This window comes from Scomber japonicus, chromosome 21 (assembly GCF_027409825.1).
Source record: "Scomber japonicus isolate fScoJap1 chromosome 21, fScoJap1.pri, whole genome shotgun sequence".
Lineage (NCBI taxonomy): Eukaryota > Metazoa > Chordata > Actinopteri > Scombriformes > Scombridae > Scomber > Scomber japonicus.
In genome coordinates, this window is record NC_070598.1 from 7,498,031 (window position 1) to 7,522,611 (window position 24,581).

General features: G+C 39.4%; 2 protein-coding genes across 2 annotated transcripts in view; both read right to left on the bottom strand.

Annotated features, from left to right (window-relative positions):
- Positions 1-8,886, bottom strand: part of gpr158a (G protein-coupled receptor 158a) — a 68,543-nt gene extending 59,657 nt beyond the window's left edge. The window contains exon 1 of the mRNA XM_053342495.1: positions 8,012-8,886. Within this exon, the coding sequence (XP_053198470.1) occupies positions 8,012-8,886 (875 nt within the window). The remainder of the gene's footprint in view (positions 1-8,011) is intronic.
- Positions 8,887-13,456: 4,570 nt separating this feature from the next.
- On the bottom strand, positions 13,457-18,178 carry LOC128382591 (patched domain-containing protein 3-like). Its single transcript, XM_053342593.1, has 4 exons — positions 17,453-18,178; positions 16,030-16,151; positions 15,342-15,487; positions 13,457-15,036 (listed from the first exon to the last, which is right to left on the bottom strand). The coding sequence occupies exons 1-4, from the start codon at positions 18,173-18,175 to the stop codon at positions 13,457-13,459; spliced, it is 2,571 nt and encodes an 856-aa protein (XP_053198568.1). The 5' UTR covers positions 18,176-18,178.
- Between the last annotated feature and the right edge of the window lie 6,403 nt (positions 18,179-24,581).

Below are 24,581 nucleotides of genomic sequence, written 5' to 3' on the forward strand. Positions count from 1 at the left end.
ACACACAAATACAACAGTCCGCTGATGCACACAGAATATGAGTGTTTCTTTATGATGTGGGATTCATCAAAATGTCCATTTCAATGCCCGCTCAAATGGAGAGCCTATACAAAGAAAAAATCCACCATCATCTCCTTTTCTTAATGAGCTTTGAGCTCTCCAGGCAATCTTTACCGTCCTGACCAAAATGGACATATGGCGCACAAAAAAGCATGCAGGGTTTGACACAGAGTTGTCGACTGAATATACATACAGCACAAAGACCGGGGTCCTAATTTAAAAGTGGAAGAGCATGAGCACAGGCATCATGGTGGCCATCCAGGCCCTCGGGCATAAAGACAGGATTATCACAGAGAGCAGGAGATAGTGGTGCCCCAGGAAACAGAGCACTCTCTCCTTTCATCCCCCATTCTTTGTGGGTCTAAAGGCCAGGCAAGCAAAGAGAGAAGCATCCCACCAGCAGGGGTTCTGGTTTTCCTGACAGACCAGTCAGATTTGTGCTAATGTTAGCCCCAGCATTATGAAGTTGACTGTATATATCTTGGTAATTGCTTATAGGCTACAAAAGGATATTCATCAAAACATGCTCACTATGAAGGCCTTCACATGCCCTCTTTGTTACAAGTCAGTCTTTGATGTATTCATGAATGAATACTGAATGTCAGGCCAATACGCTTTGTGCTGTATGTCTCTATTCAGGACCAGAAAATGGTCTCTGAGATTGATTAGCCCATTTAGCCTCTGTGTGAGGCAAAGAGAGGCTGTGGTAAAGTCTGAATTTCAACTAATCGTGATACTGAAGAGACATCTAAAATTCTGAGGAGACTCCTGCAGTTTTTTGTCATAGTTAATTCAATTAAATCCATTACTTTGGCAAAGTGTTATGGTAAAACAGTGCAGTACAGTGAATAGATTAAACCTAATAAGAATCTAAACTAATCAAATCAATTAACAGCTATTATGAGATATCTCATACGAGGTTAAGTAATTACATGAGGCTGATATACCAGTGTCATTTATGAGACAAGAATCCCTTGAAATGCCATTAATTACTCCTTCCAGAAAAAAAATCATTGAAAATTAAGGTATTTTAAGTTATAAATTAAGGCGTGGTTTTCATGTTTTTTTACAGCTCTAAAAAGATTGAATAAGAATCATTAATTTAACCCTTAATTAATTATACCCTTAAACATCCATTAATAAAGACCTTAATCTCATCATTATTCAATGGAATTTTAAGGTAAAATTTTTTTTAAAAAAGAGAGAAAGATTTGGTCTCATGCTGATGTATTGTGTGAAAGGTAACGATAGCTGTGTCCAAATTTCATACTTTCTAATCTTGGCATAAGCTTAAACATTCCCCTTTAGCATATCCATGTAGCCAGAAGACCTGCATGCTTAGATGAACCCATATGCACATTTCTCCTGCCTCAGTCTTGACAAGAACACATTACTTTCCTTTTTAGAAGGGCACAGTTTGTGCATTATGTCATGAAACAATCACAATGCAAGAACCGTGCAACCCCATCCCACCCCCCACCCCCCCAAGGAAAACGTCTCTTATGTGATGGAAATGCATTAAGCTGACAGGAGGAGCAGAAGTTAATGTGAGTCTAGCCGCTGGGCAGGATGCTGCTTGTCAACCAGCGTTTCAATGCAACCTATATCACTACGTGTATAGATTGACCTCAAATGGGGCTTGAATAGCTGTTTGTTTGGGCTATTTTGGGATTTGTTTTTGTTGTTTATGTGCTTCATACAAAAAACATATACTCAGTACCACATGTTTATGTTTCTGAATGTGTAGCTGAGAGAGAATTTGTACATGTTAATGTATAACACATGTTAGTTTGATAGTGTTTGCATTACCCTGACTGTAGTAGTGCAGAAGTAACATTTGGGGGAACTATTATTGTCATTGCACAACCCATGCAAAGAGAGTATGGACACTGTCACATAACAAGCTACAAGTTAACTATGATATGATATACTTAAGAAAGACGATTGAATTAAATACATTTTCCTGTTTATACTTGGTTTTAAAGGTAGTCAGTGAGATGTGTTCAATGTAAACTAAGTTAATCTGAGGTTTTTAGCATCTAGTTGATCTGCATTAACTATAGTCAGCAGTGATGTTGTCACAGTGTTTGTGTTATTAATGTCACATATTGAAGTAACGCCTAATATACGATTATACATACAGTAAGCATACATATTACATATATTACATAGCTTGTTGACATGCTTACGACATAGGCTCCGACAATCTAGATTAGATAGATAGCAAGATTCAATTATTTTATCCCCATTAAAGTTAACCAGAAGTAAGCTAGCTCAGTATGCATTCATCTAGTAAACGCGGGTATGACACCACCGACACCAGATTGATAAACGGTGGTATATTGTAAAATACAGAGAGATTTATCTGGCAGTGATTGGCTTAAGCAGCATTGTTTCACAAGAGCTTGAATGTTACATACGTTCATTCATAAGTAAAGATTCTGCATTGAAGGCTCATGTTAAACCACTTTTTTCAGTATTTTTGATGGGAGAGAGGAAAGGATTGGTGGAAAGAATGTTAAAATCTTTATGTTAAATCAATAATAATAAAAAACAAACAAACAGTGTCTAATACACCTTATCTAAAGTGGCTTAATTATGCCTTAAATGCACAATGCTTTCCAAGCCTCAGTATTATGATATATGTGAATTATATATTACACTAATTTGTGGACACATAGTATCTGAACCATACAATATCAGCATCCTCTTATTGGACGTTATTACTGAAGCAATTATGCCTTCTGTAGAGAGGCGGTAAACAAGACAAATATGGAGGCAAGAGAAGCAGCCATGCAGTCAGAGGAAGAGCATGTTTGCCAGCAGTATTAAGCGGAGCTTCTGCAGGTCAGGATGTCAGTAGGTAAGAGTTGAGCTGGCTAACATGTAAGGGGAATTTATTGAAATATACAACATTTTCATATAGCAGTGTTTGAACCAACCTCAGCCACGGTTTTGTTTTAAATACATACATTTAAGTATATGTTTGACGGTTCCGCAAAAGTAGTAATTTGGGCACCTTCCCCCGCTGCCATCGTCTGCACATCCCTGGCAATCTGGGTCATTTTATTGAGTTCTGTCAGTGGTCATCAAAAAAGACAAGACGCCCCTGGTGAAGCGGCTGTCACAGAAAGCGAACAAAGACTTCCCCCCATTTTTTATACATTTTTATTTTATTTTAGAGGGAGCTGGCATTCTGTCATAGCTCTGGACTCTTGACACTCACTGTCATTAAAAGTCGTCTACTGGAGATCGAATGCCAACCCGGACGATGGTTCAATATATTTGAGCTGCTGACAAAAGCAACCTGACAGATTTGATAGCTGGAGTCAGTCCATTGATTGATAGTTTGATTGAAACTGGTGACAGTGCACATGAAAAGAAAAAAAAAATAGTTCTTGTATAATTCTGGTTGAAAATTAATGCGTGACTTTTAAACATTTCCACGCTTACCATCCTATGATCCTAAACATCGAAATCATTTACAAATCAAAAGCGATATCCAACTTTATTTTGATACTGTGTTTGCTCCCAATAGAAGAATCCCAAATTAGTTTTTCCCTGGATTTGAGAATTGTCCGTTGTCGCTGATAGTTTTAGGCTAAAACAGGATGAAACTGTAATCATCCATGTGTGGAAATCTGAAAAGCAAGATACACTGAATGAACAAAAGGACAACATGACATCTGTGTTATACTGAGTCACAGCATCTTGTCCACTTCCTTTACTCCTCCTTCATACATTTCATATGAGACATCTACTATAATAAGCATTATGGAAGGAATTAGTAAGTAATACTTTGCACATTTACACATTATCCCTTATTTTGACTAACCTTTAAGTCCACTTTCAATTTCTTCAAACCTAAGTTTTCCTTAAATCCTTTTCTATAATTCTGCATACCTTTCAAACCCAGCACAGCCTTCAGTTTTCCACTCCAAAGCCTCCTCTTTAATACCACAGCTCTATTTCTCTCACACCAGATTACTAAAGGATAAACCTACAGTAACAATATTACACATTTATAATCCTTTGAAGGGCAACTGAATTACACCAGTATACTGAAATACTATCAAAATCACCCAGATTACTCCCTTCATTAGCAGTGTTATTAGGAAAATATCTCTTTACAGCACACCAGGAAGCCTGGGTGGTTGGATTTTCTTCCCATTACGCTGACATTTACTTGCTGAAGGTATCGTATTGACAGGCCACCTTACTGAGCAGTGGAGTCCCAGTGACGTCAGTAGTGAGAGAAGGGGCACCTTAGGGATCTTTCACCCCTGCATGCTTCATGTTGTAGAAAACCAACAAGGTAAGACTCATTTCAGGTGCACTTATACTTTCAGTATCCTTAAGAGATCTTCTTGCTCTGAGATCAGCGCTCTTCGTGTTATGCTTGGCCACAAATATCCACTAATTTTCCTGATGGATGCTTTTTTTCCCTCCCCCTTCTCCTCTCTTTCATCTCAGTTTAGCATCAAACATTATCGCGTTTAGCCCCGGGAATTGTGGGGTTTCCATCCTATTTGTTTCTGGATGGTGTCCATCTAAGCAGATGCTGCTGCTGGCTCCTCTATGGAGCTCGAGGCCTCCCGCTCTGTAAGACAGCTAGGCGTCCCAGAGAACTCAGGCTGTCCAGGCTCGAGCTGCTTGTACAGCAAAATGGAAAGCAAAGCCAAGCGTAAATGAAGAGGATGCTGCCACCTAATTAGAACCTGGTTCACCTTTAGAGAAATATGCTGAAAAAACATCTTAACCATTTGATTGTACTTTTTTTCAAGTTTCAATTAGTTTGCCTTATTATACTGCCACTGCTGCCTGAGCTTCAGCCTCACAGCAATTAATGTCTGCGTTGTGAAAGGTGAGTTAGTGTGTGTTCACCGAGCACATCCACCTCCTGCATCCCATTCCTGCTAATTCCCAGTTTGTGTGTTTGTTCAAATTGTTTTTATATCATTTGTGTGCCTGAAGGTCGAGTGATCTGCCAATTAGGATGATACAGGATCTTCTTGAAGAATGTCTGAGCCTCCAACAATGGCAAGCACGCACTCATACACACTGGCACACACACACACACACACACGCTGCACACTTGAAAACAGCCAGTCCTCTCTGTATGGTCTAAGTGCCTCTAGTGCAGCTGAAGAGACAGACGGCAAAGAGACGAGATGAAGTGTGAGAGGTGCGATTTCTTACACCTTCACAGAAACAACAGGTCGATCTATCACAAACACATGTCCACACACTCCTGCACTAACAAGTCACATTAGTTGTTTAGCATCTGCGTGTCCAAAAAACAAAAAAAAAGGAGAAAAAGGGCTTAAATTTCCATACGCCAGTTACATAATAAACTCAAAACAAGTCACCTTTCCTCTTGCGGCATCATCACGCCGAACAGGAAGTGACTGAAGCTTTAAAAGGCTGGAATCAAGATGGCCCATGCAGGGTTGTTGTTCTACATCTTTCATTATTAATTCATTGTTGTATTGATTGTGTATTCATCTGGAGGGGAAACGGAGGAGAGCTGATGTCTGAGGCAGCTATATTAGCCAGCGTTTCCCCTCCTCTCCTGTTTCTTATCTGACAGGGTGCTGATGCACAGGGAGGATGCTTGATGAGCCGCCTGCTACTTTGATATAAGCGTCTGAAAGATGGCTGTCAAGAAACAAACTAAGAGAGGGATGGCGCATGGCGAAAAAGACATGACAAGATGCAAATTATGTTGTACGTGGCCTGAAATTAGAATCATATAAACAATTAGTTTTAATATAGATCATCTACCATTTTTTTGCTCGATTAAATACATTGAAAAAGTGCCAGAAAGTTGTTTAAAATTCCCAAGTGGTCTATTCAAATGACTTGTTTTATCCAATCATCAGTACTAGAGACAAAGAGATTCAGTTTCTTTTCTTGTAAATAGACTAATCATTTCAACTCTACTTGAAATATTCCAATATTAACCCTTTGTATTTCAATTCATTTGATTTCAATTGCCTTCTTTATTGATTTATACTCAAGTTTTAGTGATATGTTGCATCTATGGAGCGTCATATATATTTGAATCTTTGGAACTATATTTCTCATTTGTACTTGCATGAAAAGGCACAGGTGTTCCCCATATAACACCCTTTTAAGCTTTGGTCAAAAATACAAAAACTTAAATTAACAGTTTTGGTATGTTGGGAAATACGCTTATTCACATTGTTGCAGGGACTAAGATAAGAAGACTGATATCACTGTCATGTTAGTGCAATAAATGTGAAGGATCCATCAGCTCTAAAGCTCACTGATTAACATGTTGCATCTTTTGTGTTAAACAAATAAGTCAGACTTGCTGTTTCCAGTCTTTGTGCCGAGCTAAACTAACCAGCTGTTGACAGAGGCTTCATATTTACTATACAGATAAGTGAGTGATATTGACCTTCTCATCCAACTCTCAGCAAGAAAGCTGAGCTCAAAAGTACATTTCCCCAAATACTGAACTATTCCACTCAATATTGGTCTTAAAGGTGCAGCGCCATCATGTCCTCATATTGCCTCGAGAGATCCACAAGAAATCCATAAGATCTATAAGCAGACCTTCATGTATTATTTACTGTACTTGGAGTGATAACACAATGTGATAATGTCCTTATTTTGACTTGTGCAACATTCAACCGTTCTGTTTAAAAAAAAGGAAATCATGAATGGATGCTGCTCTCCTACTGTAGCACAGCAGGATGTTCCTTTCAGTGCAACTGAGCAGGCCATTCTCCAGAGACATGAAACAATACAAAACACCAACTCGTGTCACACCTTCGATCTTATGGAAGAGGCCACACACAAAGCTGCTCCTTCGGCAATGATGGCAAAGACAATTCTTTTGGAGAGAAAGAAAAACTAATTTTTGTTAAAAAAATAAGCTGTAAACTTGGATTCTGGTGTAAAACAGCTTTGAGTATTTATCAGTTGAATATGCAGGCTAATTTACAATCAGATTGCTTCAGTGAGAAAGTGAATGTGTGAAGCTGCTCTGAGAGGCTTTAGGTCTGGGATAATACAAGGTAGCTGATAGCCTATTACAGTATAATCACTGCAGGTTTTGACTCATTTGCAATCTGTGCCTGCCTGTGAGCGACTCGAGTGTATCAATTAATGATTCATTGAACGCAGTACACACACAACTAGCGATCCAGATTAAATATTCATTGAGAAGATGTTGGTCAGGATCCTATGGAGCCTTAACACTTGACTACCCCAATGCATATCAGAACCGCTGACATAGACATGGCATATTACACCAGCAGCCAGCAGAAGGGGTGGCTTTAGGACATGGATTGTACATAACATCCAAACATCAGACATATTTCAGCTTTTCTGCATCTACTGATACTGCCTGCTGCACTTTTACCCCCAAATTGCCTCTCTCTCTTATCTCAGGGAGGTTCTGACTCATCTCAGATTTAGCAGCCTCCTCCTTGAAGAAGGGAAAATAAAGGGCAGTAGTAGTAAGGCATGCAGCTGAGCGAGTTTGAAAAATGAATTAGGCCTGTAGCCAGAGGTTTCCACCACTGCTATATCCACTAACATCAAGGGTTATTTTTAGCAACCCGCCGCCTTGTCAGACTGGAGGAGAGAAGAAAATCCCCCCCTCGTATAACAAGAGGAGGCCATTGGGAAGCTGTGGTATGTTTTGGGAAGAAAAAGATTACACAATCACCTTACGGGGCCCTATTCAGGTTTATACATGAGGATTGGGGATGTAGGGATGGTCAAATGCACCTGAAATTACCTTTTAAGTTGACAATCTTTCTAGATTTACAACATAAGTAAGGTCAAGTTAGTACAATACATGTAAGGTCATCACAGGTCAAGCTTTATGAACAGTTTTGATGGCAAAAGGGCAAACCTGATGATATGCTGAGCTTGTTTTTATGTGTGTTTTAACCTTAACCATCAGTGTGCCTACCTGAATTCTGGGGCCAAGTTGGGCTTCAGGCCATAGAAAGCAGCAGAGAGAGTCAAAAGCCAGCGGGGAAGAAAATTCCCATTTTCACACTCCAGGTATGGTGCAGACCATCTAACATGCGTCTTGTCCGGGATAAAACTTTCTCCTCTTTTTAGAGAATTGTCAACTGATGTCAAATCTTGGCTCAGCACCCTCTTATGGAAACTGGGTTTCTTCCTGTCTTTGACATCGTGGTACCACTCGGAGTCTGCTGTGCGGTTGTTTAGATGGTGGTGGGCCATGCTGGAGAGGTCTTGCAGGACTATCTCTCCACCGGCCCTGGTGGCTTGGAGAAGCACCGAGGGCCCCTCCACGGACGAATCTGCTATGAAAGTGACAACAGCCCGATGAATCTTGGAGTCTCCTTCCAATATACTCCTGACGAGGGCATGGTACCACTCAATGTCTCGCCGGAGAGTCTGCTCCCTGGACCTGTTGGCTTGCAGGATCATGTTGAGGAAGTTTGTGGCGTGCAGCACCGTATCCAACACGCTGCTCATGGAGTGATGCGGGGTGGCGTGTGACCTTCCCCGCAGAGAGGTGAGCTCGTACCTCCTTGAGCAGTTGGCGTGCTTTAAGGTGGTCGAGTCCCCAGTGTGCAGAAACGCCGTGACCACCCTGGGGAGGTACTCCTCTATTTTCTGCGGCAGCTTCACCGTCTCCCCGGGAGGATGAGACGCACGGAGATGCGCCAGCTGCCGACGGTGAGTCTGAGCGCCGTAAATCGCCCCCTGTGCTCTGATATCTTTCCCATGCGCTGACCAGTCCGCGTATTCATGGTTTGATCCGATCACAAATCCCACTTGCAGCAGCAACGACAGCCGGAAAACAGCCATCTCCCTCCAGCAAAGCGTCCACAGATGTTTAGGGGGGGGATTGCTGCTCGGAATTACAGTGTCGTCGGGCGGTCGTGCTGTGAAGAAAATCTACCAAATTGCTCCGCTAAACCATCGCTTCACCACTTGTAGGATATTCTCGCAAGCTCCACGCCTCTGTTCTTGAAATAAAAAAAAAGCAGAGGAGGAGAGAGGAGGGGGAGAAATGTAAGGAACCCCCTCGCTGTTCTCGTCAAATCCCTTATTCTTCTTTACAGATGCTTCATACAGCTTGTTGATGTTGAGTATCCGCTTGCAGCTGTTTCCCCCCACCTCTCTCTCTCTCTCTCTCTCTCTCTCTCTCTCTCTCCCTCACTAGACTGTCTTGGCTTTGCTGCGGACGTTCTCCTCCTGCGTGTAGGCTACATAGACTGAATCAAAGCGAGGAGAAAGGGAGGGGTGAAGGGGGTAGGTTATTATATTTATTTATTTATTTTTAGGAGACACCGAGTCAGGGAGCTTTCTCACTTGGATGACAAACGCACTCCGCCCTCTTCCGACCACAACAAGCATTAAGTAGGCCTATAAAAGCCACGAAGAGACACATCAGGAGCTGTGCACTCTCGGAGCCCGTCTTCTTCATCATCTCATAGGGCTCCAGAAGCGCCATTGATCCGCGTATGGCCGCTTCTTCTGTCAATCACTGCGTATAGTGTTTGGTGGAGCTGTGAGGGAGCTGTCCGGTGCTGAAACAGATCAAGTGTATAAGCTTTGACTGATTTGATCGAAATCGAGAAGTTGGATATGGATTAAATTGATCGATATTTCCTCTCACCTTGGCAATCAAGAGTCGTAGTTTTTTTTTCTTCTTCTGGTGATCAATGTCAAAGAAAAGCTTAATTACAACTACCTTTATTTAAAGTTGCAAAACTAAAAAAACTGAGATGACAGAGAGAAGAGGGAAATTGCATGCCAATCTATTCCTGACAGTACAGTATCATCCTGAATAGTTTTTTCATGTATCTATATATCCATTTGTTATATTTTTGTTGTTCTCTTATATTTTCGATACTTTCATGCACACTTTCTACAAATCATAATCCTAAATGCAATGTGTTCTCCACAATTATATACTGTAAGATAAACTTCTTGTCAACTGTATCTTGGGCAGTTTAGGGGCCATATTTATAGTCTCTATGGTGATATGGATGGGAATGTGACCAATAGTGAATGGATACCGATGTCCACATACTTTTGCACAGTTTACATGAAGAGTGAAGGCAAGAAGTATATTAATGCTCATGAGTTTTGAATGATGTTCAACAGCCACATATGTGTAAGGTCCAGGTGTACACATACTTTGGGCCTTAAAGTGTACACTGTAAAACATCATAGAGCAGAAGCAACTCATCTTTGGTCAATAACTCCACTTGAATATATAATTAATTTCAAGTTAATTGAACTTATAATTTCTTGTTTTCATTTTCAGACTATTTCAGACAGTTGAATGAATGTATACTGAGAGAGTATTTAAAGAGACATATTTAGCATATTTGCAGACTTCATGGATGTATTGTTTCAGAGTTAAAACTCTCAGAAACTCTTCTTTTTGTAGTGTGAAGAAAACATACAAGGATGGAAATATGCTGTGTGACTTTATTATCCTACATGTTTAAGACAAGTCATTGTTGTTTCTTTACTTAATCACGTAAACCATGATTAAAGTTAGCATAAAATTCAGTCCTGTGCACTTATAATAATAATAATTTTGGATGTAACTGACCAATTGTTGAGTCAACTGAAGTTTATCGAAAATTAAGTTAACTTGACTTATTGAGATTTCCATTTTCACAACTCATAAGACAACTTTGAACTATTTCTTCAAATTAAGTTGAGTTAATTCACATTTTTATGGCAGCAGTGGGTCGTTTCTAAGTGAGTGAGTTTCTTTTCTGATTCATGAAATACTGTCCAACAGAAACAGCTCAGCGGCAAACCTCGCCTTTCATCTTTACACGTGTTTTCCTATACCGACTGGGCTTGATGGCACTGTGGGAATTCAGTGATGTCTTCCCTTCAACCTAGATATGTTACTAATCAATAAACTAATTTATTGTTGAGGCAAGCTGTGGCTGCTCCATGTGTTAGCCGAGCAAATTACACAGAAAGAGGATCTGATCTATTTCGCTAACTCTGTACTTCATCACCAATCCATCAGTCTCTCTCTCTTTCTTATTAGATCAAGTTCTTAGGTTGTTCTTCCTTTTTCTCTCCTATGTGTAGGGGCATGTCACGTCACGCTGTGTGGCCTAGAGGCATCCTGTCCTGGAAAGAGGATGAAGGGAAGACAGGCATGACGGAGGGTGACAGAACTGGGAGCTAGTCTGCAATGCTGGGCCATCAGGATTGGTAAAACATGAAGACCTGCTAAGTTTCTTGACCAACCTACACTGTAAAAAATGTAATTTGGGAGGAAATGGTCTGTATTATTTTACAGATGAGTATGTTACAGAATATAATATTTTTTAAAGGTAATTTATTGTATTCGTACAGATTCAAATGTAATTTTACATCAAATGTGGGGTCATATTTTACATAATTCCTGGACTACACAAGATTTAACAAATATTTCTCAATGAGATATTCTATTTAAAAACTTACAACACAACATTCAACTTCAATACTTGACACTATAATACTGTACTCTGAATGTTACTGTGAAATCAATACAGTGTGGATGTTACTATGGCATTTGAATTTTAACCTACACAATTGTTGATTACCTCACTAATCAGGGTTTTCTGTCTGGCATCGTATATAATTTGACCCTGCAATTCAATTTTGATTAACAGTTTATCATATGTGTGTTGTAAGCACACAAAGATAGGGTGACTAAGCTTAATGCTCCCCCGGTAAGTGCATCCCGTTTAAATTACATTAACAACATGCAAGAACTCATTTCATTCATTCTGCCAAAAATTGCATGTCCCTGTGACCCTGGGAGCTGTGTTGTCATGTTGTGTAGGGTATCAGCCTGGAAACTTTGCTGCCAGTCTTATTAACCTTTTTTTTACTGTCTACTTTTGAAGTGTACATACAGTACTGTACAGCTGCATCCAAGTCTTGAAACTTTGATTTCTGCAAGCCCTAGACAGCAATTCCACTATGCAGAAAATAATTGTGGAAAAACTGATTTTAAATGCAGCTTGCATTTCCCTCCTATCTATTTCTGTCTGAGGGAATTCATAAGTCATGGTGCTAAAAGAGTGGACTGTATTTTTCCCACTGTTGGAAAAGCAGCTAGTTTTAATTTAGTCAGTCTACTTTTCAAGTCCAGAGCCTCATGGGAATAGAGCTGTGTGGCAGTAGCTATCACATGCACTGAAATCACATGTGTCTGAGCTTATTATTAATAAAATATGCCTGTGTAAATTGAAGGCGGCTCTGTCTGTTGCTATGTATTGTATTCAAAGTCATCTCTCTATGCTGTTGCTGTTTAGGCTATATCTTAAGGTCCTATACAACAAATTCTTCATCTAATAGAGCAATTTATTGGGGACCAGGCAAACTAACATCCACTTATTTCATCAAGAAAGGTTTCAAATATTGGTGAAAAATATGATTCTTAGCTAAATGCTTCAGAGGACAAAAATTAAATCAGTAAAAAAGACTAAAACATCAGTCAGAATGAAGGTGATGATGATTATGGCAGACATATCACCTTCTTTGGAGGTGTGAGCCATCTGCGTGGGTTCTGAGTGTTAATGTGCTGCCAGTTGGAGACTAAAATGAATATGTTATCAATGCCAATTCCATCAAATGACAAATTGCACTGCAGATTTTTTTGGATAATGTGACATCTGAACGGTACAAATCTAATAACATCTTCAAAAACAGGAAGAAGATAACATTTCAACATTTTCCATAGTAGACTATAACTTTTAGGATTGTTGATATGATTACAGTAAGTGTTGTGGCAGATTTGAGCTTCATGGTGTTACAACCTTTGAAACCATGACTACTGGACTTTAGGGGCAACAACAACAGCAGCCACACATATGACTGTGATATTGTCAAAAGGACAAATTCTGCAGTGAGGCACCATATCATGTTTAGGTTGATTAACCTTTAAAAACATCCCACAATATAGTTAACCAAAAATGGTATAAAGATGATGTGTTGGATTTCTTTGGTACAACTTAAGCATGATCTTTAAAGGGTTGCATTGTGATGTGTTTTATTCTTTACCATTAAGTCCAATAATGAAACAGTAAAGAGTACAAAGAATAAATGACTTTACATTATATTTTTCTAATAGGGCCCTGCTCCATGGTGGCTCACTGGGCCACTTAATGGTACTCAGTATGTAATTAACAACACCTGTGAATATGTGACTTTCTGCAAACCAAGAGCACACAAAGTAGGCAAACAATTCAATATGAAAAAAATAACTTTATTATAAAAACAAACGGTAAACACAGCTCCAATGCAATGCATGTATGTATGTTTCTGGAGACCTAAACTAAATATAATTAAATTATCCATCAATTTTTTTTTCCAGTAGCCTACAGTTACAATACTTCAACAGTGGTCATAATTTGCTGACATGAAAAGTCTCGTTTTTACTTGTTTCTTTTAAATTTTTCTCTGATCTACATGTAAATAATGTCAGAATTACTGGAGTGAAAACGATGCCGTGAACCATCCCAAATAACATGACCAGAAAAAAAATCTTAAAAAAGGTTCTGAAGGTGTGAAAACCAGATACGGCCAACGCTGACACTCCCAATATGGTGGACAAGCCCCCTTGAAGTATCGGATAGCCTAGATTGGAGAGCGCTTCCACCGCCTTGTCGTCAGGGTCGGATTTCTTGCTGGAGACAAAGGCACAAGTCACGTGAGCAGAGAAATCGACAGTGAAGCCAATGCAGACCGTAAAGACTATCATGGATATGGAATCAAGAGTGACATTCCATAGCGCCATGAAACCAGTCACCCCTGCCGTCACTGAACCGATCGAAAGAGTCACCCATAATGAACAGAGGGGGTTTGGAATCAGCAGCAGAGAGATGACCAACATGGCAGCTGTGAACACAATGACGTTCTTGATCGTGCTACTGATTACTACACCGTACTGGTCAAAGAAGATGAATTCTCTGTTATAAAATAATAAAGACGCGGCACGGCATCTTTCTGCAGTGGTTTTAAGACCGTTAAGCATTTGCACTTCCATACTGGCGTTGGCCATATCAACAGTCTGAATGAAAAACCGGGATGCGTAAATGGCATTTGCAGTGAGGTTCACATCTTGTTTGAAAAAAGGAAATAAATCAAAAAATTCAGGAAGGTTTTTGAGAAAAACATCCTTATCATCAAGGTTTAAATGTCTTTCTTGTCCATATAACAAGTAAGAGTGCAACCAAGATATATAGACATCCTCATCTACAAAAGGAAGCCTTTTAAAGTTACCAATGCATGCCTGAAGTTGGTTTCTCTTGGTCTTATCCCAATATGGAAATTCCTCATTTACAATAATCATCACAGTTGGACCGTAATCAGTAAAATACTCCCTATCCTTCAAATTAAATCTCGTGACATGGGAGTTATCAGCTGCCAGATCATGAAGCTCAATCCCCTGTTGTACTTGGGTACATCCATAAATACTAGCAGCTAGATATACCACATACAGGAAGATTACACCTCCCTTGACCCACGGTTTGTTCAAAAATGGGCCAAAGTAATCCTTGAAGAAATTACTAGCTGGTTGCTTCTTCTCTGCACCAGTGTGCTTATCATAGTCGCCTCCCACACAGCAGATGTTATAAATCTTAGGATGAGAGGGAGAATTGTCTGATGGTATTTTCATGCAGGTCAACCAATGCCTGTTGCTGGCTTCTCTCCTCCCGTTCAGAGCGAGGAAGGCTCCAAAGAAGGTGATTGTGTAGATGTAACAGAATATGATGGAGGTGCCGGTGTACAGGCAGAACGACTGCACTGATGGAAAGTCGGACATAAAGCCTATGAAGAACTTGAAGACGTCGGTCAGGGCGGTGATGGTGATGGACATGACAGCTTCTTTATAAGAGTGAGCCATCCGCTTCGGCACTGGGTCATTGACATTGGTGTGCTGCCAGTCAGACACCAGTATGAACATGTTGTTGAGGCCGATTCCTGAAAAAAAAATTATTGGTGGTGTAAAATTACCTACAGTTTTGATGTCCAGGCACTTAATTTGAGACATTAAACATTTTACAAGATTTTAAGTGTAAAACATAAAATGCTCCAAAAAAATCCAGAATTGCTAGAGTTGGATCTCTCTAAAGGTATTTATGAATCAGTTAAAATAATGATGTGTGGTTAACAATTCAGAACTCTGCAAAATATGGTATCTGAACTTTTACTTTAAAACAGAAACTTATAGATGTTGCACTCCAAACAATGAAGCAAAAAGGCAGAGGGTGTGTTTTTTTTCTCACCAAGTATAAGGAAAGGACAGTTTGCAACTGTGATAACAAAAGGCACCCCAAAGTAAAGCAGCAAGCCGAAAGAGGAGAGAATAGCCAGGCCAGAGGACAGGACCCCAAAGACAGCAACCCACAGCTTGTTCCTCACATTGTCCGTTCTGTCGAGGCAGTAAAGACAGCAAAGTTAGCAGTCAGGCATTGACTATATTTCCAAATGTCTGTACCATTAGTACGAAAACTGAAGTGTAAAAGCAGCAGCAGCAGTGACTGTCAGGCAACCAGAGGACATTCAAAGAAGTCACTGCAGATAACTTAGAGACAGAGCTGGGTTAGTTATTGCTCAATGCTTCCAGTATTGGCTAAGATTGACTTTCTTGTAATTTTTCCTCTTTATCACTGTATGTCAAGTGTTCCTGTTATTTTGTCCACTCCCTTCAACACTATAACTGCTGCAGACATAATATAATATCTCAAAAATAACAGAAAAACTAAACACAGATATGAATAAAGATAAAAACATAACACATTTATATTGCAATAAACCTGCACAACACAGTAATGCTAAAATGGTTATTATGACTACTTGTGGCCTTTATGTGGCTTCCCTGTGTTAGTCACACTGATAAACAGCAGCGTGTCCTGGACTTGGCCTGCAGTCAGAAAATCGCTGGTTGTGTGACAGTCACTGATTACTTCTTACCTCAGGCAGGATATCACCGAAAAGGTGATAGCACTGGCATAAGTGATGAGGAATAAAGGGAAGCCATCTGTGGTGTGACTGTCAATCTCCTCCTGCTTGGATTTGGAGGTGTAGTAAGACACCTACAATAGTGTACAACAGAAAGGAAGCCAACATGAGCTCTTCACTCAGAAAGCAGTGTTTACACATGGATGTCACGACAGCAATAAAGCCGCTGTGACAGCGCAGCTTGAATTTCAGGACAAAGCAGTGTGTCTTCAACCTTGCCAACCACATTATATGAGAAGGAAGTGTAAAGATAAAGCAGGAGCAGTCAGGCTGTTACTAATATGTTTAGCGAATGCATTGGCACGCTTTTTTGTATCACCTTAAAAGTATTTACTGAGCAAATGCTTTTCCTATCTCAAAAGCAATATCTCAGTACAGCGGTGTCAGGTATGAATCAAAGTGCACCTTTGTTTACTTTTCAGATATTGTCCATTTTATGGCAGTCAGTGCACTCAAGGAGTAATTCTGTCATGATTTATTAGACTCTATTTCAGCTATTGCACAATCTACTTCATCTGTTTCCGTTAAGTGACTTCCTACAATTTCCTCAATGACTTTTTAAACACCTGAATATATAGTATAAATGTGTAGATATCATTAAAGACAATATTGTCATATCCTTTATGTTGTTCCTGAAAATGTGGAGTTTTAATACAAATACAGACAAATTAAGTCTGATATGGATATCTGTAGCCTTTTGTTTTAGTTTTTTTTAAACATAAATTAGTGAAGAAAATGTGTTTCTCCACTAGAATTATATTTATTGATTGCAGAGAGGGAACTGAAACAACCTTGAGACCATTACGTGCTGTAGGAAGATATAATTTAGATATAAAGTACAACTAGACATCATTAGAATAATTTAACCTCAACTTATATCGGACTCAAAGTCCACATTTGCACGCTTTTATGATGAAAACAGTTACTAATAAGTCTTGTGGCAGCATTGCATTACTGTCCAGTGAAGCTACTGTGATGCAAGTGGAAAAAATGGTATGTCTTTACACTATATTATATTATTAATCCCTGTCTAGGAAGAAGTTCTTGATGCTAAATAACTCAAAAATGATGATAAACTGACAGTTCCCTGTGATACAGTTATTACAAATTGATCAATAAACAACACAATCATTTCATAAATCCAACTCTCTCTGCAATTTGAGGTGTGGAATTGTTTTAAAGTGTTTCAAGCCTGTTTCCATTGGTGCAACTTCATGGGAGCTGTAGTGTTATACAAATATATTAGTTAAAACATGGTGAGGTTAAAATCTTACTACATTAATAAACGTTTTGGCTTTGAAAATGCCCAGAAAACTGAGTGTCAATGCAAGGTTACAACATTTCAAGACAATATTAGTAGCAATGTGGTACATACGTCAATGTATTTGTCCTCCGTCTCAGTTGATAAGAGCGCTTTGAATGCTCTCAGCCATAATTTGGAGGATTCAGCCAGGCTTTCCTTACTCTCTAAGTAGTAGAAGAGTTTTACAGCCTGAGCACTTATGACTGAGTTGTTGGCATCTGTAATAACTCCACCTAGCACAGAACCCAGAAAGGCCAAATTGGATCCGTATGTATGTTCTGGGTAGATGATCTTGGTGCTTTGGTCGGTTTCATTAGCCCTAATAATGTCTAGGATGACATTTGAGACGCATTCTCCATTGGCTTTGACACATAACTCATTGAATCCTAGTCTCCCATTGTCCACAGTGATGTTAAGTATCTCATCGTTGAGTCTGAGGATGTCCTCAAAGGCAGGATTTGCTAGTATATTAGAGCCGTCAGTCGGCACGGCAATGATGGATGCAAAGTTGCCGTTGTCATATAGCCTGTCTTCTGAAAACACTGAGTCATTGTTAGGAAAGTTTTCCCGGACAAAAGCTCTCGCTGTCTTCGAGGGTCCTTTCCTGGGTGTGAATTGCCGTTCAAGGTCATTGTCCTCCCTGTCTTTGAGAAAAGTGAAGCCTCCGCCAAGTGCTGCCGAGAGTATAAGAGGAATCACCAAAAAAAAGAAAGGATGAGAGCCAACGGACGATCCAAGTTTTTCAAATAGGCCTGACAGAGGCTTTGCAAGACAGTCTGTGCGTCTCCAGCCCATCTTCAAACATCTGTCAGCACATATGAGGAAGGCTTGCATCCTTTTAAAGGCAGCTCCTTACACACCTAGTTTTTGGAAGTCCAATTCAGTTCAGTAATTACAGTAATTTTTTGCCAGGTCCTTATTACTGGAAAGACACACATGACTTATTTGGTAATCTCATACTTTATAGAGGCTGTAAAAGGGAAAAGATAGGGAAGACGCTGCAGACAATAAATAAAGGAGAAGACAATTCAAAAGAACAGCTTCTAAGGAAATAGGTGAGGTAACCTTTTCCAGAGACATTGTCTTTACTGGCAGAGAATTACGGGCAAAGGCATCAGAGTTTGTTTTTTATGACCTAAGTGTTCAAAGATGCCCCATAATCAAATACAGTAACTATCAACTAAATCACTATGACCAATCAGATTGCCAAATTACACGTGGCCAGTTGATTGGTATAATTTATGAAATAATTATATTAGCCTACTGTAAGACAGTGGTGAAAAAAAACATGGCAATAAAGATATAAAGATTGTTATTGCATGGTGTGTTTGTTTCTGATGTTGGCGATTAAAGTCCAAGTGCTGTGAACTGTAAATGAACGTAACTTTGTAGTCAAACATTGTGGTAAATATCATTATTTTCATTCAAATCCTCCTCAAAAAGAGCTGTAGCATTAAAAGATATTAAAAAATTGCTCTCGTAATCAGGGGCACCACCGAAAAACTTCCGGAAATATTTATTGGTTTTTGATTAACCAATAAATCAATAAATCATAATATTGAATGAACCAATACATTTCTCAATCAGTCAAATATCTAAAGTTTATGGCTCTATGGCTCAATAGACCTGTATCACTTCAAAGAATAGACATACGCCATTGACTGAGTTTTATGGATTTTATTAACTCCACACTACTAATAAATGACGTATAAATGAATATAATGATGCAATGCAATATGAATTCAACAGATTACTCAATATGACGACATGAATGAAAGATAATGGTGAATGATTAATTTAAATGAAGGATATGTAAGTATATGGAAACTAAGAAAACTTGTAAGTTTGACTGACTTTTACTTTTAAAGAAAAATTGAATTACTCAATCTGACATCAACCCTTGATTAAAGCAATATTTGGATCCTACTTTCATCGATGGAGGGCCTCAGCTGTCCATCCTTCAGAACCACGCGTACGCACACCAAGTGGAAGATCTCAGAGAGCGTCGCAGGTCTGGGTGGGGTGAGTATGGTCCGACTCGGCTGGCCTTCCGTCAGACTGCCTGGCTCCGGTGGTTGTCTGCTGCCAAACTCATTATTTGAGATAGCATTACATTTCCCAAACATATCAGTTAGTGCTTATTTTAAAAGTATTTTCTACTGCAAGAAAAAAACTGTTTAAAAATGCAACCAAGTAGTAAACTAAGCAGCAAAACAATAGAACAAAATAAATCAGCTTTTGTTGAGCTCTATCTTCCAAAAATAAGAATTTCAAGTGGTAAATATTCCACGGTTGCCACTGTAATCTGTACCAAAAGGGACAGCTTGATAGGCGTAGCAACAGGGGCACAGGGCTTAGCATACGGTCCATTACAGGAATACTTGAGATTCATGCCACAGCCGGCCTCCGTGTATCAGCCGTGCCCTCAACATGTATCATTTTAACCTTCAGTTCCGCTTTATATTTGGAGTGAGAGTCCAAGAGGGTCAGTTTTACACCTCCGAGCCTGTCGGCCTTCCCTGGCAGTTAACCCCTGTCAGTCAGCTGTCAATCTGAGCCCCACTGAGTCCTCTGAGACGAGGCTCATATCTCATTTCACACAGATCCATCTCAGGGTCATTGATTTCTCATTCTCCTAGTGAGAAATGGATTCTCTTTCCTTCATCACAGAGAGGAGAGGATCCTGGCAGACGGTCGCCAGAAGCCTGATGGACACATCAGTTAAATGTAATCTGTTTCAGGACCCCTCGGTTATTGTGTTCACCTTGAATTGAATCATTGCTTTTTTGTCTGTTAGCTTATCAAAGACTGTTAACAGCAGATAGGCACCGATGTGTTTTGTTCAGCTCTGAGTTTGCATCAAAATGCAAATGAACTCAATCTGTACTCTAATAAAAAATCATCTTCTGGTGGCTAGCTCCTGTTGGCACCTTCATTAGCTCAGCTTTTATCTGCCTACTCTTCTTCACACTTGGTTAAGGTATGTTGGGGTGTGAATCAATGTCTCAGGTAATTAGCAGGGAAGCCTCGGGTGAATACAATGTTGAGATGTGTTGGCTGATTGTTCTGCTCTTGCTTCCAGAAAGAACACATTAATCATGGAGAAAACACTTCAATATAACAGTATAATGGTTTAGTTAAGGAGATAACATGGTCACGTGTGTACTGTGTTGTCATATCAGATTACGTGACTTGAACCATCAGATCAGGAAGTTGTAAACCCCACAATGGTTAATTTTTAAGCTGTAGATCTTGAAGATACCAGAAGGAAATGCACGCTGAGAACTAGAAATGGCAAACCTTTACTTTTATTTTCACAGAGGTTAGCTTCCTTATATCCCTGGGCAATTTAAATTACACAATAGACTGTTCTCAGCAGAGAAGACCATTGGCTGCTCTTTGCCCTACCTGGTGAAAACATCACTACCACCCGCATCTTCAGGAGGGCAAATAATATCATGAAGGACTCCACACACCCTGGTCACAAACTGTTTGAGCAGCTGCCCAGGACTGCCAGAGCACGTACAACCAGACTGAAGGACAGTTTCTTCCCCAGAGCCATCGCTGCTCTAAACTCTCAGACTCTATAACTGCTGCCTATCAATAGCACTTGTATTGTATTTTATTAATTCTATTTCTATCAACAGCATTGCACCTCAGATTGATGTTATTGTATTTTATTTATTTTAGTCACTACACAATGACAATAAAGGATTTCTGATTCTGATATAATATACAGAATAATAACTAAATGTAACAAGATGTGCTCTCCTAATGGTTGAAATGTGATGAAATCTGCTAATTTAATGAAAAGGCAAGAATATATACAGTTACACTAATTATTATTGTATACAGGTTTATATTTGTATACCAGTAGTTACCAATTATACTATTTGAGAAGGTATAGTTGGTGGTTATCGTAATAAACATTACACATTACACATTAAGTTTAATGTAATTTACACAAAGTAAATCTGTTGATTGAATGGGAAGCTAATTACAAATATGTGAATATTTAAAGATAAACAAGTTCAAATTGACAAATGTTAATAGTCATTCTCCTTTTTGCAGTATAACCCTGAAAGGACCATATTTGTAGACCAAACTCAGAGTTTTGGCAAGTATAACAAAATCTCAACACTTCAAAGTGGATTTCAGCACAAAAAAAAAGAAGCTCAAGTCAGGATTCTTGGCAGCAGAACCTCAAATCAACCCGGTTCACCGAATCTTCTTTCCAAACTCTTCCGATGCGTTAATTTCCTCCTCTCCTTTTTCTATTTCCCTCCACAGTGAAAGAGCAGTTTCCATTATGCCACAGGTTCACATTAAGGAGATGGGAACAGGCTGGTACCTGCAATTATCCTTGCTCACCCAGCCGTGGGCCACTAGGTGCTGAGCAACAGCTGGCTCTCTCTTTCCCTTCTACCACTTGTACACACACACACACACATGCACCTGCACACTTCCCTCCTCCCCGTTCAGACTCTTACCCACCCATTCCTCACATTCACCTGCCAAGCAGCTTGATTAATAAGGCCAATGCTCATAGTGAAGCAAACCATAGAAACAGAATGAAGGGAGACAGAAAGAGAAAGAATGAGCACAGAGTTACTACAAAGAAACCTACAGTATGTGACCATGTACTATGTAATATATTCATGCATAGCAAAAAAAGTGATCAGTCATTCTGTAAGCATGGAAAAATGTACAGGAACACACTAAAATATAGTCAGAGGGGGGTGATCGTAATATATTGCACTGATTCAAAAAAACAGCCCAAGTCATAATTTATCTTAATGTCCCTCTGCACCTTTCACTCTCTCTCTATCTGTTCGCCACAGGCCGAGTAACACCAGAGCACAGGTCTTTGATTCTGTCAGGAGCAATGGATCACTTCAAACCATGGAGACTGCATTTTCCTATTTTCACACAAACACCATTGGGGAAACCAATCAAACATACACCGTGTGGCCAAAAGTCTGAATATTACACACATACATGTTCGGCCTGCACTGCCTCGACTGTTCTGTGAAGTCTTTCAAACAAGATTTTGGAAACTGGCTGCAGGGATTTACTCCCGTTTGGCCACAACAGCATCAGTGAGGTTAGGCACTATGTTGGCGTGACTGACAGTTGGTGTTCAAATCCCAAAAAGTGTTGGATTGGGTTTAGGGTCTCTGCAAACCAGTCAAGCTAAATGTGGAATGGGAGGCTCACTTTTTTATGTACCTCCCTCTCGGGGGATATTGTCATTTTGAAACAGGAAAGGGCCTTCCACAAAATGTTGCCACAAGTACTTACCTGTCTAAAATACCATTTTATGCTGTAGCATTAAGACTTACGTGGGATTTAGTGGCATCCGGAAGTGTAGGAGAACCTACGAATGCTGCGAAACTCAGGAAAAATACAAAGGGCCCTCTCTAGAGTGAGCGTTTGGTGGCGATTCAAAATGGCGGCTTCCCTCCTCTTGCTCCCTGTGTAGATATAAAAGGCTCATTCTAAGGTTACAGAAAAAAACAGTTCTTATTTTCAGGTGATTATACAGTAATTAAAACATACTTATGTTATACATTATTATAATTATGTTATAATATGTGATATATTATATTTCTGCCACATCCTGCCATTCCAATAGATGCCACTAAATCTTACACACTGGTCCTTTAATTGGAGATAAGGGGGCCTAGACCTCTCTGGCACTCATTTCCCTCACTCAGTGTTGAAAAATGTCCTTGTTACACTTTGATTGTCAAGTCAAAGACTAATATGGTATATGTTCATGTTGTTTTTGTTTCTCTTGATGTTAATATAGAAATGAAGAAGTGATTGAATGTATTATTGAGGGCAGTTTTTATCTTTCATTCAAGAGGTGAAGCTTGAAAGTTGACAGAAAACAAAAGGGAGAGAAGAACATATGACATTGCATGATGTGCACCATTATATCAGAGATTGATTTTTTCTTGAAGTTTTGGTTTAAATTTCTATGATGTACAGTGTGTAGCGGGATATAAAAGAAAAGGAAACATTTGAAGAAATAGGAATAAAGGGTGTGGCTACATTTTGCTGTTTATAATGAAAAATTGCATTTATAATTAGGACTGGGTAAGATAATGAGATGACAAAAGCAACTATTTATACGAAATTCACCTTGAGCATGTTGGTATCTTAATCTATGAACTTCTGACTGTTTCTTGTGGCCTTCAGTGATCTCTGATTTGAGAATGTGAAGAGTACAAATCTAAGACAGTCAATGCAGTTTTCACTGTCTGACCACTTTCACAAAAGTTCTTGATGTTGTAGACATATTTGGTCCATACCAAATTCATAATGAGGTTTGATACCTAGCCCTATAAATGTGATAGAATATTTAACAATCAAAAACTGTTAAAAAAAAAAAGGTAAAATTCAGTAAAAGACCAAGAGAAAACTCTTTCTCTGTTGTGGAAATGACAGAGAGAGACAGTGATCCAGATCAGAGGGCACGCTAGCAAAGTGCTTTGTCAAATCTAGCCTGCCTTTCCATCTATTTTAACAACTGCAGTCATAAGCAATCCTAGAGATCTATGAAACTTATCTTCTTCCCTCCTCGCCCCACAGCTGCTGAGGCAGCACCTGGATTTAAATGACTCGACTGATAGCCACAGAGACAGGATTCATTTCTGGACTCTCCTGTTATGGATGGAGTGACGTCGAGGGGTGGAAAATTGCCCTGGGGACCACTCCGCCCTTCCTCTGTACTGTATGATGTTTGTTTTAGCAGATGTCTGGCAAAAAAATGGAGCCATTTGGTTTTCTTAGAATCCAAGAAGTGTTGACTGGATGAACGTGTTTGTATCCATGTGGTTTAATACTTGTACATTAAGAATTCTGCTTAATACTTCGATTACTTTCCAAGAATATTTATGTTGGAAAAATATAGGGAAAAGTTACAGTTATGGTCCTGCTTTTTAAGCTGCTTTCATTGATGCAAATGAGAGGAAAACAACACCACACAGGCTTTACAGGACTGAAAAAGACTCCTCACATAGTCTAGAAAGGAGTTAAAGCACCTTTTAATCAACTGCTCCAAAGATTGCATCCAGTACAAATAACATGATTGCACACATAAAGCAAATATATAACAATTTAATACAAAATATAGGAACATTTCTGGACTGTGAACCTCACAGAGATGCATTATCTGTATTTTAATGCCATAATG